This window comes from Indicator indicator, chromosome 3 (genome assembly GCF_027791375.1).
Source record: "Indicator indicator isolate 239-I01 chromosome 3, UM_Iind_1.1, whole genome shotgun sequence".
Classification (NCBI taxonomy): domain Eukaryota; kingdom Metazoa; phylum Chordata; class Aves; order Piciformes; family Indicatoridae; genus Indicator; species Indicator indicator.
Genome location: NC_072012.1, coordinates 32,273,061 through 32,292,582, shown reverse-complemented (window position 1 = coordinate 32,292,582; position 19,522 = coordinate 32,273,061). Strand labels below are relative to the sequence as shown.

At 38.3% G+C, this 19,522-nt stretch overlaps 1 protein-coding gene across 1 annotated transcript in view; it reads left to right on the top strand.

Moving 5' to 3' along the window:
* The window catches only part of CPED1 (cadherin like and PC-esterase domain containing 1), a 142,388-nt gene that overhangs the window by 38,143 nt on the left and 84,723 nt on the right, over positions 1 to 19,522 (top strand). The window contains exons 6-7 of the mRNA XM_054399458.1: positions 12,996 to 13,152; positions 14,631 to 14,799. Coding sequence (XP_054255433.1) covers positions 12,996 to 13,152; positions 14,631 to 14,799 — 326 coding nt within the window. The remainder of the gene's footprint in view (positions 1 to 12,995; positions 13,153 to 14,630; positions 14,800 to 19,522) is intronic.

Here is a 19,522-nt window from a genome sequence, read left to right as displayed (position 1 = left end):
TTTTCCTGTCCTTTCCCCCTATATCTCATTTAATCACTAAGAAGTTAGGTATCTTCTGCAGCAGTATTTGTCTTAAGTCAATGGAGAGAGCAGAGCATCTAGAAACACTACATTTGATTTTAAAATGTCTTTACAATAGGTGCATTGAGTTACATTCTGCAGGTCTTTACTACTCAATTACCTCTCACTGCTCACTGTAAATGAAGCCTAGACATGTAGCTTACATTAAATACCTGACGTTTGGATGCCTGACTAAAGCTGAGGTTAGGTGGTTCCTAACCTAAGCATACCATATTTTCCCTTTTAATTTTTGTATTGTTTTATCTAAATATTTATCAACATTTAAAGCCTATATGAAGTGTTTCCCTTAAAGAGATACATGTTGAGAGTCAGTTTAAATTGGAGATTTCCATTTTCATGGTACATTGTCAAAACTGATCATAAGGAACATGCAGTATAATGAACACCTATCCAGGTCCCATGAATGTCCTTTATCAGAAAGTCATGCTACACCAGGTAAGTGAAATATCCTATTTTGACTGAGCTTTTTGTACATCTTCAGTGATGCCTAGTGACTTGGTTTCCTTGCACTGAAAAATAAATTAGAAAGTGTTCTAATACAGTGTCATTTCAGAAAAAAACTGAGCAGATTTCTAAAAATTTCAAGGACTTCTGGATACAGTTGGTCTTACTCATATTGCAACTAACTGCCTTCAAAAAAAATAGCTTTGCCCTCCTTCTTGGACAAAGGCCAGTTCCAGTGGTTTTGGTGTTTTGCTACTGCAAAACCACAAACTCAAGAGGCACCACACATAGAGCTCTCCCCTTATAATATGCACATTTTCACTGGTGTCCATAAACTGTAGTACAATCCACTTTGTGTATGCGGTCTGTTAAGCTGTTTAGTGTTTTCTCCTATATTGGGTTTGCATAGAAAGGATTTGGTAGCAGTGGGGCTACAGGTGTGGCTTCTGTGAGAAGCTGCTAGAAGCTTCCACTATGTCTGATAGAGCCAACCCAAGATGGACTCACTGCTGGCCAAGGCTGAGTCCAACATTGGCACTGGTAGAACTTCTGTGATAGCATATTTTAAAAGGGGAAGGAAATTGCAGCACAGCAGCAGCCGGAGAGAATATTAAGAAAATCTGAGAGAACCAACTCTGCAAACAATAGGGTCAGTGAGGAAGAAGGGGGAGGAGGTGTTCCAGGTGCTGGAGTGGAGGTTCCCTTGTATCCCAGCATGAAGACCATGGTGAGGCAAGCTATGTCCTTGCAACCCATGAAGGTTAATGGTGGAGCAGGTACCCAGCTGCAGCCCATGCAGGAATCTCATACCACAGCAAGTACATGCCTGAATAGCAGGGTCTGTGGCCGCATGGAGAAAGAAACCCACACTAAAGCAAGTTCACTGGCAAGACTGGTGACCCTGTGCAAGGGACCCATTCTGGAGCAGTTCATGAAGAAGAGTATATAGACAACATTCATGTCCACTAACAGGAATGGCAGCTTAGACTGTGGTGCATGAGGGGTCATCTTTGTGCAGACCAGACCTCGAGGTGTCTCAACCCTGAAATAAATCCCAGTATCACTGGATGTCTGACATCATATTTAATATGAGTCAAAGTCACCCATAGAAGGTCAAATTAGATTCAGAAGGGTAAATAATTTTATTTTAGATAAAGAGGACAAAAAGGCCTAAGTTAAAATTCTAGAATAAAGATTTCAGATATTCTCTTCCCCTTCTACTCATCTGTTAAAGCCAGCGCTTTCCACTTTTTCTTTCTTCTTTTTTTGCTTGAATCCTCTGAAAGACTTTTCTTTCCAACAACAACAAAATTGTCACTTACTAGGATTTATGTAATCCTCAATTTAAAAATTATTTGGGGAAAGAAGAGTTTTCATCAGTATTTCCTCCACAGAAGAGGTTGTTTCCTTTCAAATTAGTCACGTATTTTCATTCTTGTGTGCTTGTGTCAACAGAGCCTCTCCACAATTCCTGTTGAAGAGGATCAGTTGGTTTCTTATTACTGTGTTTGTCATTTAGTCAGCCCCCAAGGAGCCAGGCAATTTCCTGTAAAAGTGAAAACGCAAGGTTGCTGCTCTAAGAATTATGTGATTTAATTAAAGACACACTAAGTTGTAGAAAAAAATACCAGGCAGCAAGGCTAAGAGGATGGGATTACTGGATTTACTGAGGCTATAACATTGATATTGGTAAGTAGTGGTACAAGGATAAAGGTTATTTTTTAGACAAATATTATTCTATTTATTGTTGTGCAACTCCTAAGCTGCTAGGTTTTGTATTTAAGAGAGCTTGCCCCTTTTCATATCCCTGTTGCATCAATACAGAAAAGAAAATTAGTTGTAGAAAGTATTAGGTCTTGTTTTTTTTGCCCTGTCTCTTTAATGGAAAATCTTTTTGTCAGTCTGAATGTTCAGACTGCTTCTCTCTGTATGGGGTAGGGGGGAGGAACTTGTGCACATACCAGTCATGACTGCTTTTTAGGAATCATAGAATGCTAGGGGTTGGAAGGGACCATCAAGATCATTGAGTCCAACTCCCCTGTCAAAGCAGGATCACCTAGAGTGGATCACACAGGAATGCGTTCAGACAGGTCTTGAAAGTGTCTAGAGAAGGAGACTCCACAATCTCTTTGGGCAGCCTGTTCCAGTGCTCTGTCATCCACACAGTAAAGAAGTTTTTCCTCATATTGAGGTGGAACTGCCTGTGTTCCAGTTTGTGTCCTGGAGATGGGAGAGAAGATGGGAAGAGAAAAAAAAAAAAGTCAGGAAAATCAAACTGGAAGTAGAGGAACAAAAAGGTAGGAAATATGTTCTGTGTGTGGATAAATTGAATTAAGAGAAGGAGCTGCTGGAGGATGGGCGCATGTGGCAGTGGGTTTGTGATGAGGCATAAGAATGGAAATGGATCTTAAAATTCAGTATGGAAGACACTGATAAGTGCTGGCTGCTCAGTCTGAGAAATTTGGTTTAATTCCTGCTTTTACAGGGTATTTGGCCTAGCTTTTAATCAAGTGCCTGATGTCTGCTCTCTATAGGGGACTTGGGCCATGAAGAGGTTCTGGTACAGCTGTTGAATGACCAAGTATCCTGGTATTTATTGCTCAGGTCAGCAAAAGCTGCAGCTGTTGCAGTGACCTGTGAATGAAATCTTCCTGCAAACAACCTAGAAGCTCTCTGAGGTTAGAAAATGATGGGCAGAGAGATTTCAGCTATTCGTACTTGGTATCCCACCACAGGTGGGTTGAGAACTGGGTGTGACTGCCTTCTGGAACTACTTTTTGCTGAGGGCTGGAGAGGAGCGAAGCCCACGCTGTGAGCAGAATTTCCAACCCTCAGTTTAGGGCACTGGAAAAATACAACAAATGATATATGCACAACAAATACTTTCTCTGACATGTCTTGCCTGGGAAGGTAGTGGAAATGCTTACAGTGTTGTCTCCCTCATTTTCCTGTTCTCTAAGGAATCCAGACTAGCCTGTCTTTCCACGTAGACATTTCTCTTGCTTCATCAGTTCCAGGGCCCAGTCTGGGCCATGCATAGCTGTTTTGTCTTCCCATCCAGAACACAGATTCTTTTTAAAGTAATACTTCTGCTGTATTTTTGTTAATGTCACTGGTGCAGGGACTTTATGAGTGTCTTGCATGCTTACTTGGTCACCTGTGGGGCTGACCAGCAGTGTTAATCACACAGAAGGTCTTGGGATAGACACTACCATAATGAAAATGAGTGGGAGGAAGAGCCAAGATAGTCCAGCTGTGTGACTGTGCTCTCACTGTGTGATATATTTACTGCCTGATGCTAACCTTTTTGTCAGCAGCTTTCCTCTCCCTCTGCCTAGCAAATCTGCCCTGTCTGTCCCCACCGTCCTTGCGTTACTCTGCAGTCAGTGAGAAGATTGATGAGATAAGAGGAGGGGAGGAAGTGAGACCTAATGGGGCCACCTAAGAGAGAAATTATAGATTAAATTTATTTTCTGTTGTAATAATTCAACATTTCTTGGACAGGAGCATGCTTCTTTATAAGGGTATGCATTTCTTTTGCCAACTGGCCCTTATAAATATTTGCACATCAGTTGTGATAGGTTTTGTCTGTTACTCTTCTGCTACTGAAGTTGCTGGAAGCCTTGAGAATGGCCAATAAACTCAGCATCTGATTCTTTTGAATTATTCTGACTAAAAACTGTGTTGGGCAGGATTTTCTTTGTTTTATAACAGACCTCAGGTAGGACAGAAAAGTATTTCTGTAATAGCAACAAATATGAAGAAACTGAAATTAAGTGAGGCAGCTAAATGAATTTAATTACTTGGCCTATATTATTCTATATTATACACTTTTACTAGTACAGAATTGTAGCTGTGGCTCTAATTACATGACAATCAGCCAGCATTTTGACTGAGTTGCTTTCTCCAGAGTTTTGTAGTTTATCTGCAAATGTAAGTTCTAGGATGAAGGGTGCACACAGAAGAAGAAGCCTTTCTAGGAAATATTGAAAGAAAAGCCTTCCATCTTTTAACTGTGAGGATGCTTTAGGGATGAAGAAGCAAACACTGTGTTTAGTAAATTCTGTCATCCACACACCTACCAAAAGAGAGAAGCAAAATGCTTGCTAAATGATGGGTCTAGAGTGAAGCTGTATTTGCTGATGTTTTTAACAAGGAAAATAGCACATACAATTTAAAATGATGCGCTGTCATAACTTTTTAACTTTGAAACTTCACAGGTTGTTTTTTTGCATGAATTTCAGTGCATTCCAATCCACAGTTTAGATTCCTTTACCTCTATGTTGACTTTACTATAAACTTTTATTTTACACTAAACATATTTTAGATAGTTTAAGTTTTCAGAAATGGCCATTAGTTTGAAATTTCCCCTTTCTAAATATTCAAGGTGAGCTGCTTTGAGACTGACAGTATTACAGAGGGAGGGATCACTGCATTTTTTTGAATATGAAAACCTTCTAAGGGCAGGTAGATCAATAGTCAGTAGTGGATTGGATATTGAACCTTCAGCAATATGCACATCACCAAAGGAGGTTTTAACACATGTAAAAATTAGCACAGTATTGTTAAGTATCAAGTAAGGAATCATGTTCCAGAGAAATCAATGGAAATTTTACCAGGAATTCACTGGAGAGGAGAATTACCCCCGGTTTTCATAGTGTCCTTCAAATAGCATCTGCTTTGAATTTTACAGCCACCCTTTTCTAAATACAGTTTCTTTTAAAACTGCGTGTTAAAGGTTCTCTCTCTTTCTTGAGCAACTTCAAGGCATAATCTGTAAACTGCAGGAGAATACTGATCTTTGTTTCAGTCTTTTCATCTGATAGTTCAAACCGGTAACAGGAGGCAATTAAGTGTGACAAGCCTGCGATGACCCCAAGGCATGTAGTAGCAGCAGTTCAACTAAAATCATCCATCCTTCAAAATCAATAATGAAAAATTTAAAAATTACACTTTTAATGATTATTAATTTCAAGATTATGCATCTTACAGCAGGTTGTATTCATGACTGAGAAAAAGATACTGGATAGTAGGTTTTGTTTTCATCAAAATCCCTTTGTCTTGGAGGTGCTCAAAAGTCTTCCTAGGACTCTATGAAGGCTTCCTAAGCATCCCCTGATGTGAAGCAATTTTGCAGCTGTTCAACACACCTTTCCAGCCTAAAAATGGTTGAAATTTCCCAAGCTCTAAATACTAGAAGAGGACCAATTTGTAGCAATATAGTTTGACTAGTCTATATCAGAAATGAGGTCTCTGTGCTCCAGGAGCCTATACCAGTCAGGCAGATGGATGGTCCCAGCACAGTGGGCAGTATGAAGTTCTAACTCACTGAGATGCCCTGTCAGAGAGCAAACTTGCAAGGCTGAAAAAGAAGACCTGTTATTAGTTGTTCCTGAATATTATGCTGCAGAATCTGCTGAGCAATGACATGGGGTGACTATCTTTTTTTTTTTTTTTTTTGTGGGAGAATTCAGGGTCCTGCTAGAGACAGCATACTACTAAGAAAATCCAGAAAGAAATTCAGAAGACTTCTATGTAGATGAAAAGTCTCCTGCATACTTTCAGGATTAAATGGCTTTCATGTTCTAAAGTGATGTTTTTCCTGCTAAAAAGAAAAGCAATTTGATGAAGACTCTGGAAGAAGTGCTGAGTTTAAAACATCCTTTATGGAATAAATGAACAATGTGCTGGGCTCAGAATAAAGCACAACATCTTAGTTGTTTTTCATCCCGTCTCTAGCTTTATGCTTCGAGCTCCCAAGGTGGCTCAATAGCTCTTGAAATATTTTTGACAGATCTGACAGTTGGTGGGCACTTTAGAAACAAAATGACCTTTTTCCCCAAAGACAACAGTCTTAATCATTCCTTGCACCATGTTTGAAGTGTATAAAATATAGCTCATTTGATCTTCAACAAAGTGAAAAAAAGCGAACAAACAAAACCATATCTTAACCCTTGTAACATCAAAGGATAGTATCAAAGGAAGAATAAAGAAGAGGACACAGGCTCATTCATCTTCTGTTTCCTTTCCTTTCAATTGAGTGTTATTCACTTAGTTCCACCAGTAGAGACTTCTCCTGATGAATTCCTTACCTTTGCAGACCACCAGATGTTCACGTTAACCTAAGTGTTCAATTTACCATCAATCCATGTGGCTGCAGCCCTGTTAGCACTGACCTGGATCTGCTCCAGGAATTCTTAATTTGTCCAAATATACTTCTAGCTATTGGTAAACCTTTTCTCAGCCATATGTTGTAACTTTTAAATCAACTATTCTTTATTGTGCATGTGTTGAATCTCGTGTTACACTTCAGAGCTCTGAGCCAAAGACAAGTAAGTAACTTAGGAGCCAGAGATGGAAAGAGAGAGAGCAAAAAGTCAGAGCTGTGTAAAATACTTGAAAGGCCTCACTAAGTGTCAGTGTAGCTGCTACATTAGGTATCAGTTGTTGCTGTCAACTGATCTGTTTGACTCTGTAGTACTTTGAGATATTGCAGTTGACAGAGCAATATCTACCACCAGTTCAAGTGACAACGAGGTGCTTAATGTTTTTGATCTAGAGGTGCTGACTTGCTTTAGTGGATCCTATACCTCCCTTTCACATGTGCCCACCAGCTGTTCCTATGTCTCAGATCTATGTTTTACCCATTGCTGTGGTTGGAAAGCTAATGCGTGAACTCAGCTGAGAACTTGAAGTGGCTTCCTTGCCCATCAAAAGGGCATCATGGGGAATACCCTCAACAGAGGTAAAGTATTGCTGTTTTTTGGTGTTTTTAATGTTACCATTTCACAGACAGCAGTATAAGAAATCTTCATCAAGCCAGAATTTGAACAAAATGTAGCTGTTTCTTTAAGGGATAGCAGATATCTGTATTCTAGTATCTGAAGGGGGCCTACAAGAAATCTGGGGAGGGACTTTTTAGGCTATCAGGTAGTGATAGGACGAGGGGGAATGGAATAAAGCTGGAAGTGGGGAGATTCAGGCTGGACGTGAGGAAGAAGTTCTTCACCATGAGAGTGGTGAGACCCTGGAATGGGTTGTCCAGGGAGGTGATTGAGGCCCCGTCCCTGGAGGTGTTTAAGGCCAGGCTGGATGAGGCTCTGGGCAGCCTGATCTAGTGTGAGGTGTCCCTGCCCATGGCAGGGGGGTTGGAACTATGTGATCCTTGTGGTCCCTTCCAACCCTGACTGATTCTATGATTCTACGATTCTATATCCAGCCTCAGGTCCTTTGGTTTACACTGGGTCATCACAAATGGTGGTGGCAAAAGGTACTTGTGGCAAAGCCTGCAGCTGCTCCTCAGGAAAAAAAAAAACAATAGTTTGCGTGGTCTTTCAATTATTGCATAGCCACTTTAAAAGTGGGAAATGTTGTGGTTGTAGTTTATATCTTCTTTTTCTTGTGATTTTCAGAGATTTACTGACATTAAAACTTGGAGTTTTAAAAGAGGGAAGGTAATTTGGACATGAGACTACAATGCTGGGACTCTTTCTGACTTGGTTTCCCAAGCTGCCTGACACATATCAAATGCTGAGCCTGCTTCACCTCTTCTATTATAAAATGTTGATGTTATTTATGTACTTCAAAAGGACTGGTTAATTAACAACAGCATGCAGAGTGATTTCAAGATGGAAAAACATGGTAATTACTGAAAACAGTAAAGGCACTGCAGGGTAATTTTCATTGATGATAATGTTGATTAACAAATTTATAGCTTTAATAAAGAGTTACTGCTTTTGGGTGCAAGAGTGAATGAAGAGTTGCCATGAGAACTGATGTAGCTGAGTGTGCTACAGTTCAGCGCTACTGACATCTCTTTATTATTATGATAATCATATTCATTGATTATTAAGACTAGGCTCACCAAAGTGAGGGGCTGTCACTCCCTATTAACTCTGCCTGATGGTGCACATGCTGTGTGTTGTCTCAGAGGAGCAAGCACCTTGTGCAGTCTCACTCTCCCTTATTCTTCTTCCAGCCACCTCATGATGGACTGTTTCCCGGGTGGGAAAACCAAGGCTAACAGAAACCTAAGAGGTGTGTAAGGCACCATGCAAACAGGATGCTCTATAACATAAGGAATAACTTTTTGTTCTCAACACTAATCATCAACACCCTAAGTTTGTTTAACTTGTTTTTCTTTAAGAAATGACAGGTTTCTTTCCTTTTCTTTTTTCTTTTCTTTTCTTTTCTTTTCTTTTCTTTTCTTTTCTTTTCTTTTCTTTTCTTTTCTTTTCTTTTCTTTTCTTTTCTTTTCTTTTCTTTTCTTTTCTTTTCTTTTCTTTTCTTTTCTTTTCTTTTCTTTTCTTTTCTCTTTTCTTTTCTTTTTTTCTTTTCTTTTCTTTTCTTTTCTTTTATTTTCTTTTCTTTTCTTTTCTTTTCTTTTCTTTTCTTTTCTTTTCTTTTCTTTTCTTTTCTTTTCTTTTCTTTTCTTTTCTTTTCTTTCTTTCTTTTCTTTTCTTTTCTTTTCTTTCTTTTCTTTTCTTTTCTTTTCTTTTCTTTCTTTTCTTTTCTTTTCTTTTCTTTTCTTTTCTTTTCTTTTCTTTTCTTTCTTTTCTTTTCTTTTCTTTTCTTTTCTTTTCTTTTCTTTTCTTTTCTTTTCTTTTCTTTTTCTTTTCTTTTCTCTTTTCTTTTCTCTTTTCTTTTCTTTTCTTTTCTTTTCTTTTCTTTTCTTTTCTTTTCTTTTCTTTTCTTTTCTTTTCTTTTCTTTTCTTTTCTTTTCTTTTCTTTTCTTTTCTTTTCTTTTCTTTTCTTTTCTTTTCTTTTCTTTTCTTTTCTTTCTTTTCTTTTCTTTTCTTTTCTTTCTTTTCTTTTCTTTTCTTTTCTTTTCTTTTCTTTTCTTTTCTTTTTCTTTTCTTTTCTTTTCTTTTTTCTTTTCTTTTCTTTTCTTTTCTTTTCTTTTCTTTTCTTTTCTTTTCTTTTCTTTTCTTTTCTTTTCTTTTCTTTCTTTTCTTTTCTTTTCTTTTCTTTTCTTTTCTTTTCTTTTCTTTCTTTTCTTTTCTTTTCTTTCTTTTCTTTCTTTTCTTTTCTTTTCTTTTTCTTTTCTTTTCTTTTCTTTTCTTTTCTTTTCTTTTCTTTTCTTTTCTTTTCTTTTCTTTTCTTTTCTTTTCTTTTCTTTTCTTTTCTTTCTTTTCTTTTCTTTTCTTTTCTTTTCTTTTCTTTTCTTTTCTTTTCTTTTCTTTTCTTTTCTTTTCTTTTCTTTTCTTTTCTTTTCTTTTCTTTTCTTTTCTTTTCTTTTCTTTTCTTTTCTTTTCTTTTCTTTTCTTTTCTTTTCTTTTCTTTTCTTTTCTTTTCTTTTCTTTTCTTTTCTTTTCTTTTCTTTTCTTTTCTTTTCTTTTCTTTTCTTTTCTTTTCTTTTCTTTTCTTTTCTTTTCTCTTTTCTTTTCTCTTTTCTTTTCTTTTCTTTTCTTTTCTGTTGAGGCATTTTGCAATGACTTATGGTGATACCGAGATCTTCTTCTACCCATTGGTTTTAGAATTTCAGGGGACTTCTGTTTCATATCTGGCTTTCAGATGATCAGCTGAGAAGAGAAGGGCTATCATTCTTGTCCTTTGCATGGTTCTGCTAAAGCTGTAATGCAGCTACAGCTGAATGTAAAAGTTGCATATGTAAAAGGGAGCTTTGTCTGGAAGCACAGTTCTGCCTCTTTTCAGCTGTGTGCTGTAGCCAACAAGGTAGGACAACCTGTCCTTCTCTCATATCTTCCCTCCTAGGGGCTTCACTGGGTTTTGTGTGACTTTGATCCCATTCATGGTCAATATCAGCATCTTGCTGTCTTGAAGATTTAAGTAATGAGATTTGACCTTCAGAGTCTGATGGTGCTGTATTGTTTCTGATGGGTATGTCACACTACCAAGACACAGGGGAGCAGAGCTTGGCTCCATAATTCCATAGACAGGTGCAACAGCAGAAGTGTGTCTTGCTGTTTCACCAACACAAGGATAAACCAGACAAAGATATCTGAAGTTATTCTTGCACTGTGGAGAGCCTCTATGTGTTTTAATATTTCTGATTTTGCCTGAACACCAAAACTCTATGGTCAAACTTTACACTGAATTATTTGCAGCTGCAAATAAGTAGTTTAGATTTCTTGTACAGTCAGGGGTTTGTTTGTTCTTGGTTTTGTTTGTTTTGTTTTGTTTTAAAGACCCTTTTAGAGGGCAGCTCATAACCTGAATTTCTCTTAGTACTCCAAGGACTGATGTCCCTCTCATTCTCCATTTGCCTAAAGACAAAGCCTAAGAATAGTATTTGGCTAATATGGGTACTTCAGTTAGGTAACTACAATGATGCATAGGAATAGTTGTGGTGGGTCTGCTGAAAATTGCCAGGGTGAAATGCTGTTGTCTCTTTGCATGGTGGAAATTTCCATAATGGAATGGCTTTGTGTCTTTACAAGGCAGATATGGGGAAAAAAAGCACTTAAATTAGCAAATCTACTTCCTGTGCATATTCAGAAGTATGTCTGCTAAACAAATGATTTAATGGGAGATTACTGGCTTATTCTTGTGATGGGTTGACTTTGGCTGGATGCCAGATGCCCACTCTATCACTCTCCTCCTCAGCTGGACAGAGGAAAGAAAATAATGAAAGGATGGTGGGCCATGAAAAGGACAGAGAGATCACTCACCAGTTACTATCACAGACAAAATTTGAGGAGAAATTAATTGAATCTATTACCAATCAAATCAGAGTAGGATAATTAGAAATAAAGCCAGATCTTAGAAACACCTTCCCCTCACCCCTCCTTCTTGGGCTTTACATATCTCCTGATTTTCCCTACCTTCTGTTCCCCAGCAGTGCATGGGGAATGGGAGTTGTGGTCTGTTCATCAGATGCTGTCTCTGCCGCTCCTTCCTCCTCAGAGGGAGGAGTTCTCACACTCTTACCCTGCTCTGGCATGGGGTCCCTTCCATGGATGACAGTCCGTGGACTTCTCCAATGTGAGTCCAGCATGGGTCATTTCCATGGGGTCACAAGTCTTGCCAACAAACCTGATCTACAGTGGGCTTCTCTTTCTCCAAGGGTCTACAGGTCCTACCACCATCACTGATGTGCTCAGTGGAGCTGACTGGCATCGGCTCTATTGGACATGGGGCAAGCTTCTAGCAGTTTCTCACAGAAGGCACCTCTGTATCTTCCCCTTCTACCAAAATCTTGCCATTCAAACCCAATACATCTGTTATCACTGCACGGCCAAGCAAGCAGACAGTAGCCAGTTTTGCCTCTGTAACCATCAACAAAGAGGTAGCTGCTTACAGGGTCCAAATCAATTATAATGCATAACAAGACAAAAATGCTAATGAGGGTACAATCTGAACATGAGGTGCTATGTTAATAAATGCCTGCCTTTGGTTAGTAAAGCTTTAATCTTGCTCAATGGAGCAGGTAAAGCAAGGAACCATCATCATTTTAGGTCCTAGTTAAGCTTGGAAGGCTGAACTGAGCTGACCTGATAAACAGCTGATAAGCGTAGACAATCACAATGTCATTTTAACAGGAACTGTATCAACCAGAACCAGAAATACAGCTTCAGTTGTCTGGTTTGTTTGTTTGTTTGTTTGTTTGTTTTTCATTTCATCTATGAAAGCTAAGAGCACATGCTTTAAGAGGGAAACTATACAAATAAATTTATAACATTAGCAAAATGCAGTGTGTCATTAAAAAGAGAAGTAATAAACTTTGGGAATAAAGTGAACAGCTTGACTTTTCCCTATTTCTTACTTAAGGGTTAAATGTGATATAGGTGTTAGAGGTTTGTTAGAATTAACAAAAACCACTCTACATGAAATAATGACATCATGTGCCTTTTTAATAACGCAGTAAAAACAGAAAAATACATAGTACCCATTGACTGATCTCACCTCACAATATTTTGGTCGCTATTAATAATCACATGCTTGAGTAATCTTGGGAATCCTGGTACATCAGTCCTGATACCACTGCATTTAGTGGCAGAACTAAACCTCCCATAGAGATCAGTAACTACAAAACATAGCATTGAAGAGTGAACCTAGAAACAAGGAGATGTGGTTTTTTACTGAGCTCTCTGTGTGATTACAGTGGTAAAATCCCTTGGTCCTTAGTCAAATAAATTTCCTATCCTCATTAATTGTAATTAGGGCTATGTAAGAAACAAAGTTTTGGTATTCTATATTTAGAAATAAAGGATTCCTGTTTAGAAGAAGGGGAAAGAGGGTGCTTTTTGTGTGCAACACTCATGCACTGTCCTATAAAGTGAGAGCTGCAGCTAAACCTCTGAGCTTGCAGCTGGAAAGAGGTGCTTGGTGGGTGTAAAGCTCTCTGATAGCAGATCTGCAAATTATTATAGTCCCGGCATTTGTTACATTACATTTTTGACTGGTAGCAGCTCTCCACCCATTGTGGTTTACACATTTTACAGCAGAAGTTGACTGCTGCTTTCAATACTCTTTTGACTCTCTGTCTCATCTCCTTGATACTTTTTCAGACCTGCATCTCCCAGTTGTCACCCCAGAGTGCTCTGGCCAGCCTGGGCTGTCACGGACCAGTGCCACAAGCAACATGTCCCAGGACAGCAAAAGCACAGACAAGACACATGCAGCAAATCTGCGGCACTGGTGGAAGGAGAGCAGGAGCGCACAGCTGTAAGCAAAACAACGCCCTACCCTCAGAAACAGCCAGTGTTTCATCCTGCTGTTATTTGAGAGTCAGAGACAGAATGTAGCAACACAGCAGGTGGAACACTTAGATGTATTGCGTCTCTTCTACTTGCTTAATGTTTGTTTCTGTACTAGCCAAGTTTGCACATTTTTTGTGTGTGAACAGCTGTCTTTATGTTGAGGGCACTGAAATACCTAGACAGATAAATACAGACCCAGAGACACTCTTGTGAATGTTTAGAGCTCATGCTGGCTGAACTATTTCCTGCTCCCATCTCTGCCTTTCCCCTACTGCAGACACAAACATGCAGTCCTTCGGACAGAGAGCCTGCTTTTGGTGAAAGACCAAGAACTTCTTGAGAACAAACTGTCCAAGTGCTGTTTTCCGTGTTACAGTACCTCACAAATTTTATACTCTGAGGACCCACCATTCTGCACAAGGGATAATAAAGTCTTTTAAAGATAGATAATATTAGGTTCCCTTAACAGATCACAAAATTGAGATCTGGAAAGGCTACATACTGCCAAAGAATACACAGAAATAGGAGAGCCAAATGATCAGTCTTAGAGACCTATAATTTGTATAGTCACCTTCTCATTGCATTTTTTATGGAAGTAAATCAATACTCAGATTTTAACAGGCAGAATAATAATAATTTTGAATAGGCCCAAGCCTAGGTGAAATTCCTCAAAAAATGATCTTTTAAATAGCAGATATTTCCTTTTTTTTTTCCCCTTTTTTTTTTTCCTTTTTTTTTTCCTATTCTGTTTCTATGGCTGATTCTTTCTGAGTGGACTATGGGAGCTATAGACCAGTATCTAGAAAGCCATGTCACTTCATAGGCAAAGTTAGCTTGTATAATTCTTTTGTGTTTAGCTGATTTATAATGGGTCATTCCTAGGTGTCCTAGTCTTTCATAATATTTAGAATTACAGTTTATGACTTTCATTAAGGAAAGCATGCAATACCACATGTTTGTATTCCTTTACTACATTGCAAAAAAAAAAAAAAGTGTTAAGAACAGTGCAGTCTTTCCATAGGGTTGTTTGTTTTTTTCTAAATTTGCTGCAAATCCATGTTAAATCTGGGTGCTTCGACTATGCACATCTGATACTTAAGCTGCCCAGATTTCTTTAACGCTTTTACCTTCACTCTGAATGTCCTGCCTTTGCAATAATTGCTATCTGCCCATAGTGCATTTACCCATACATACTCTCAAACATAACTCTCTCCTAACACAGTTACTTTCTTTGTATGGAAATTAAGATACTGAAAGCAATGAAAAGACATAATATAAAGTATTGTTCCAGCCTGCTTGGTTTAATCTACTGCATTGCTTTACCTGGGGGGGAGGGGGAAGACTAATTTCCTATTTCTACTAATTTGACTATTTCACTGTTTTCCTCGCTTTCTCATTTGCAAAAGCACTTCATTAATGCTATGTATTTTTATTACTTTCCAGGAATCAAGTATCAGCTTCACCATACCAGAAGGACATACTTAAAGCTCAAGACCTTTCCGTCATCATCAAGGCATATGTTCTTGTGACATCCTTAACACCTCTGCGGGCATTCATTCATTCAACCACCACTGTCTGGCATCCACCCAAGAAAAAGCACTTTTACATAAAGGTAAAACACTTAATTTCATATTTTTTCCATCTTTCAGGCAAAGTAGAGAAAAAGAGGGGGGGAAATCATATCTTTATTCTCCTCTGCTCCTTTTTAATTTGCAGCCCACAGGTTACAATGAATATTCCCCTGAAGTACAGCTTTTGTTTCTCAGAACAAGTGCAGTTAGTTTCATGGAGCCCAGAAGATTTGCCCTTTGCAGTAGGGGTTATAAAGGGTCCTGGGCTTTGCTTGCCTCAGAGCCCAATTTTGTTGGTGACATTTCACAGCAGTTGCAAGGCTGGAGTTTTCTCTAAAGCATAGCAGTGTGGATGCTGTCATGCAGTAACATTTATTGACAGTTGAAAAAAAAGGAAAGTAAATATTTAAAATAGTTTGTTTAGATTTCCTTTTTAGGTGCAGTAAAACAGAATGGAGGAGGGTCAGGACACTTCTAAATAAGGGGAAGGAAGTAGACTATGGAGAGGATGGGCTTCCCATGGTCTTGGTTTTAAGAAAAAGGAAGTTTCACATGTCCCTTAATTGGATGAACTCTGGACATCTCCAAGTGCCTGGAGAGAGCTCTCTTTCTCCGTATCGAGTTTGCTTAGCAGCCTTATGGATTTCCAAACTTACCTTCACATTCCTTTGTTCCTTCATCAAGGTACTGTGCTTGCAACATGGCAGTCCTTCATGAAGGAACTATGGTTTTGAGGTTTCTCCTTCCCTTTACAAGAAATAAGGTCACAAACTAGCAGTAATTTCTTGAGATCAGATAACTCAGCTTCTGCAGCAGCCATCTTAGGATGGGTCCACTTTGTCTATGCAGCCCTTTGGGGTAGAAGCAAGTCTTTGAATCATTTGAGTGTTACAGTGTCACTGCCAGGACTCCTGATGATGCCAGCCATTTGGCATGTTCTATCATTTTAGCTCTCTCAAAGTTAAGTGCCTAATCTAAGCTCATTATCTAATTCTAGTTATTGGAGAAACAGACACCTCTAGACAAATGAATCATCCCACCCAGTTTAGGCACTAATTTTGGAATGAGTTTCCTGCTAAAAATGCTTGCTTCTTTCTGTGGACTATGGCATTCTTAATGAACATGCAAAATTTTAGATTGCCAAAATTAGGTGAGATGAACTTTCTTCTCTTTCTTTTCTCCCTGAGAAGCTATGGAAACCTGTGGAGAAATATTATTTTGCCATCTCTTTACCTCTGTTTACATCAGGTAGACTAATAGTTACTCACTTTTAAACTTTGGGGTTCAGGTTTGGTTTATATTTATTAAAGTAGCAAAATGTCCAGCAAAATCAGTATCAGAGCTGAAGTAGGAACCACTTTAAAGATTAGTAGTCATTAGTAATTGTGATATTCCCACTGAGGGAAGTCTGCTGAACAGCGTGCCAGCCACCATTTACAGAGCACTTTGGCAGCTGAAGAAGCAATAAAAATGATAGATAGAACCAGCAGTACATCTACAGTAGTTCCAATCTGGATATTGCTGCAGTGGTGCTATATCTTCCATAGCTTTTGGAAGACTTGTCAAAATGGCAAGAAATAAACAAAAAATAGGTACCACAGAGATAATATTTGTAGTAATGTATAGATTGAAATGCAAATTAACAAAGTGGTAGAAAATAGGTTGTATCAGACTGTCTCTCAGCATAAACATAAAGAATCTGGAAGGAGTCAGGGAGTCTCCAGGAGAACTGAGACACTGGGATTTAATGGAGTGGCCAGAAAGTGCTGCTGGGAAAATCATAAAGAGGCTTCTGTACTTGGTGGAGAAGAATCAGACAGGAAGATCATCAGTCAGAAAACAACACTTGGGAGAAGGTTTGAATTCAATCACTTATCTTCTTTGGGATCAGACTTCATCAAGTTTCTCCTAAACCTCATTGAGCCATCACCTGTTGCTAGATGGGATGTACAATACCATCAAAATGATCTCCTCTCCCAAAGTAGCCAGTGGAGTTACACATTTGTACCAGCCAAGCAGCTTGTCTGGAAAGCTTCTGAGCATGTCTGGAAAGCTCCTCAGCTTCCAGTTTCTACCAACTCTGTTGTGTAGGAAGGAAAATTGCTTGTTACAGTGTGAACAGAACAATTTTTAATTTTTTTTGCAATAATCAATAAAGAGAGAAAGGATCTCTAAGAATGGTTCTTCCACTGATTGACAGAATACCTGTTGGTGTCACTGAGGTCTGAATATGCATGTAGAGGAGACTTTGGTCAGGAAAACTTTGCTAGTGTTTGATGTGTTTTCCCCAAAGAGGAAATCAAACAACAGATTAAAATAATTTTAATCTGCTGCATTATCTTCACAGAACAGCTGCTTTCTGTAAAGTTGCACAATAACTTAGAGACCTCCTCAGTGTATAGAAGCCTCTGGTTAGCAAATTCTTTCATAATAGTACAATTAAACTGTTCTTGATGAGAAAATGTGGCTAATTTGGTTACATTACTATTACAAACTCAGTATGTTAAGTTTAAAATTTGATCCCCTATGTATAACAACACTTTATGGTTGCTAGAAGTAACCAGAATGTGGTATACATAAAGGACAGATTTTTAAAAAGACTGGAGATGGGGCATCAGATTATATCAAATGATTAAGAGAAACTGTGTAAAGAAAAAAAAAAAAGGGAATTTAATCAATTAAATAATACTGCATTCCTCTCTGCTTCTTTGTTAGTAAACTGACATAAATGATTTTAACAACAATTTTTACTTATCCTAATCATAGTGGCAAGACTTCAGAATGACTTCTTGAATAAACATTAGCCAAATGGCAGTTCAGGAAGAGTTCAAGTGTGTTTTGCTGCCAGGCTTTCTCTGGATTATACATATTTTAGTATCTTGGTTCAGAAAGCAAAAGAAAGTAAATCCTGAGATCGCATGAGGACTTTGTGTATAGTCATGGGGTGGTAAAAGTGTGACTAGATTTGAAGCCTGGTTGGGAAGATGCAGGAAATTCAGAGGAGGGAATGGCTTTTTGCCATATAAATGTTTTGCTATGAGACTTGTGCAATAGCCTCATTTCCTTGAGGAAATTTGAAAACCCTTTATTTAGACCATCTGTGTTGGAAAATTAATAATAAAATAGAAGCTTAATATTTTGCATATGGTACCAATTAAGGCATGGGTTTCTGTTAATCTATGCAATAATTCCCTTCATGTTAATCAACATTTTGCTTGCATATTGAGCAAAATGCTGACCCCTGAATGCTTTTTTTTTTTTTTAATAGAAGCTAGTGTGTGAAACGGTAATTTATGATTAATTATCTTAACTTTTAACACACAGTGAAGTACTTTGTTTGCCCTGCCATTAAACTTTCCCAGACCAGTCCCAGTTCTTAACAAAGAGATGCACTTCTGTAAACTGTGGTGGTGCCACGTCCTGCATCACATGCGAAAGCTCTTCTGTGCTTTTAGCAGCTCCTCATGGTCCAGCTCTGACTCACTTTCCCTTCACTTATCCAAAACAGACGGTCATGTGCCTCCTGGATTTGAATTCCTCGACTAGTATTCTTGCATAACCCTCGATACCCTTAGCTGAAATTATGATCTTAAGTGATTTTCCTGTTGTGCAGTGAAGTAAACATAATTTACTAAAGCAGTTTGCTGTTAAGCTTGCTGTGGGAGAAATCACTATAACGATCACTGAAATTCTCTCTCTGTGTATTAAACATTTGGAAACTTGAGTAAAGAGAACTATTTTTTATGCTTAACATGTATGCAAATAAAACTGGGCCCTCACCTACAGGCAATACATCTTTCAACATGACCTGGAGGTCTGGCTTAGAGCCGAACGCTGTGAACATTAGGTTGCAGTATTGCCCTCCTGTGGCCAGTTCTGATACTACTTCAAGTAATAGTTACGGTGAGCTAGGATGCAAACACGCACGCAGATAAAGAGTAAAATGCTTTGAAATAGCAGAAGGGCTCAAGATTTTTTCTTTTTGTTTTATTTTTGAACTCCATATTATTTCCCTGTCACTTAGCAGGAGAAAATGTAAAAGAAAATTAGATTGCAAGAGTTTGGGGGAATAAAGTTACATTTGTTCACTAGGTTCTGTAAGAGCTTAGCATATAAATTTCACTGTTCTTGCAAGTTGAATTTTGTAATGCTCCTCTTCCTGGTAGAAAGCATAACATAAATTCCATCTCTGTATTTGGTCCTCACAGCATGTAAAGCCCTATCTTTCCTTTTTTTCGTTTCATGTAAGAATGAAAGTCTGTCTGGACTGGGGAGATCACAGACATGCTTAGTCAGACATTGTTTCTGGCAACAACCAGGCAAGGAAGCATCATAAAACTCTATAACAGGACAAGCATAAAGTGGTACTTGTCCCTGGGGATACTATGGTTCTTTCTTGCAACCTGCAAACAGGTTACAAGTTTTGCAACACAAAACTGGAAGTGGAATATATATCTTTATATTTAATAAGATCCAGTGTATTTTTATGACATGCAATTCTCTACTAGATTTTTTTAATCTAGTAATGCTTTTGGTCTTCCCAACGTCTTGAGGCAGTAAGAGTCTACAGATTATATATTTATGTGTTGCTTAAGAAAGGGTATTTTTGTTTCTTTAAAACATCTACCTGACTATTTATATTCATATCTCTGATTTTTGTCTTAAGAAGAGCAAACTTTCCCTCTGCCTTCTCCACGCCTGTGCCAAATAAAGTTAGAATTCTTCTTGGAGTCCTTTTCCGCTCTTCCAATTACAAAAATCCCT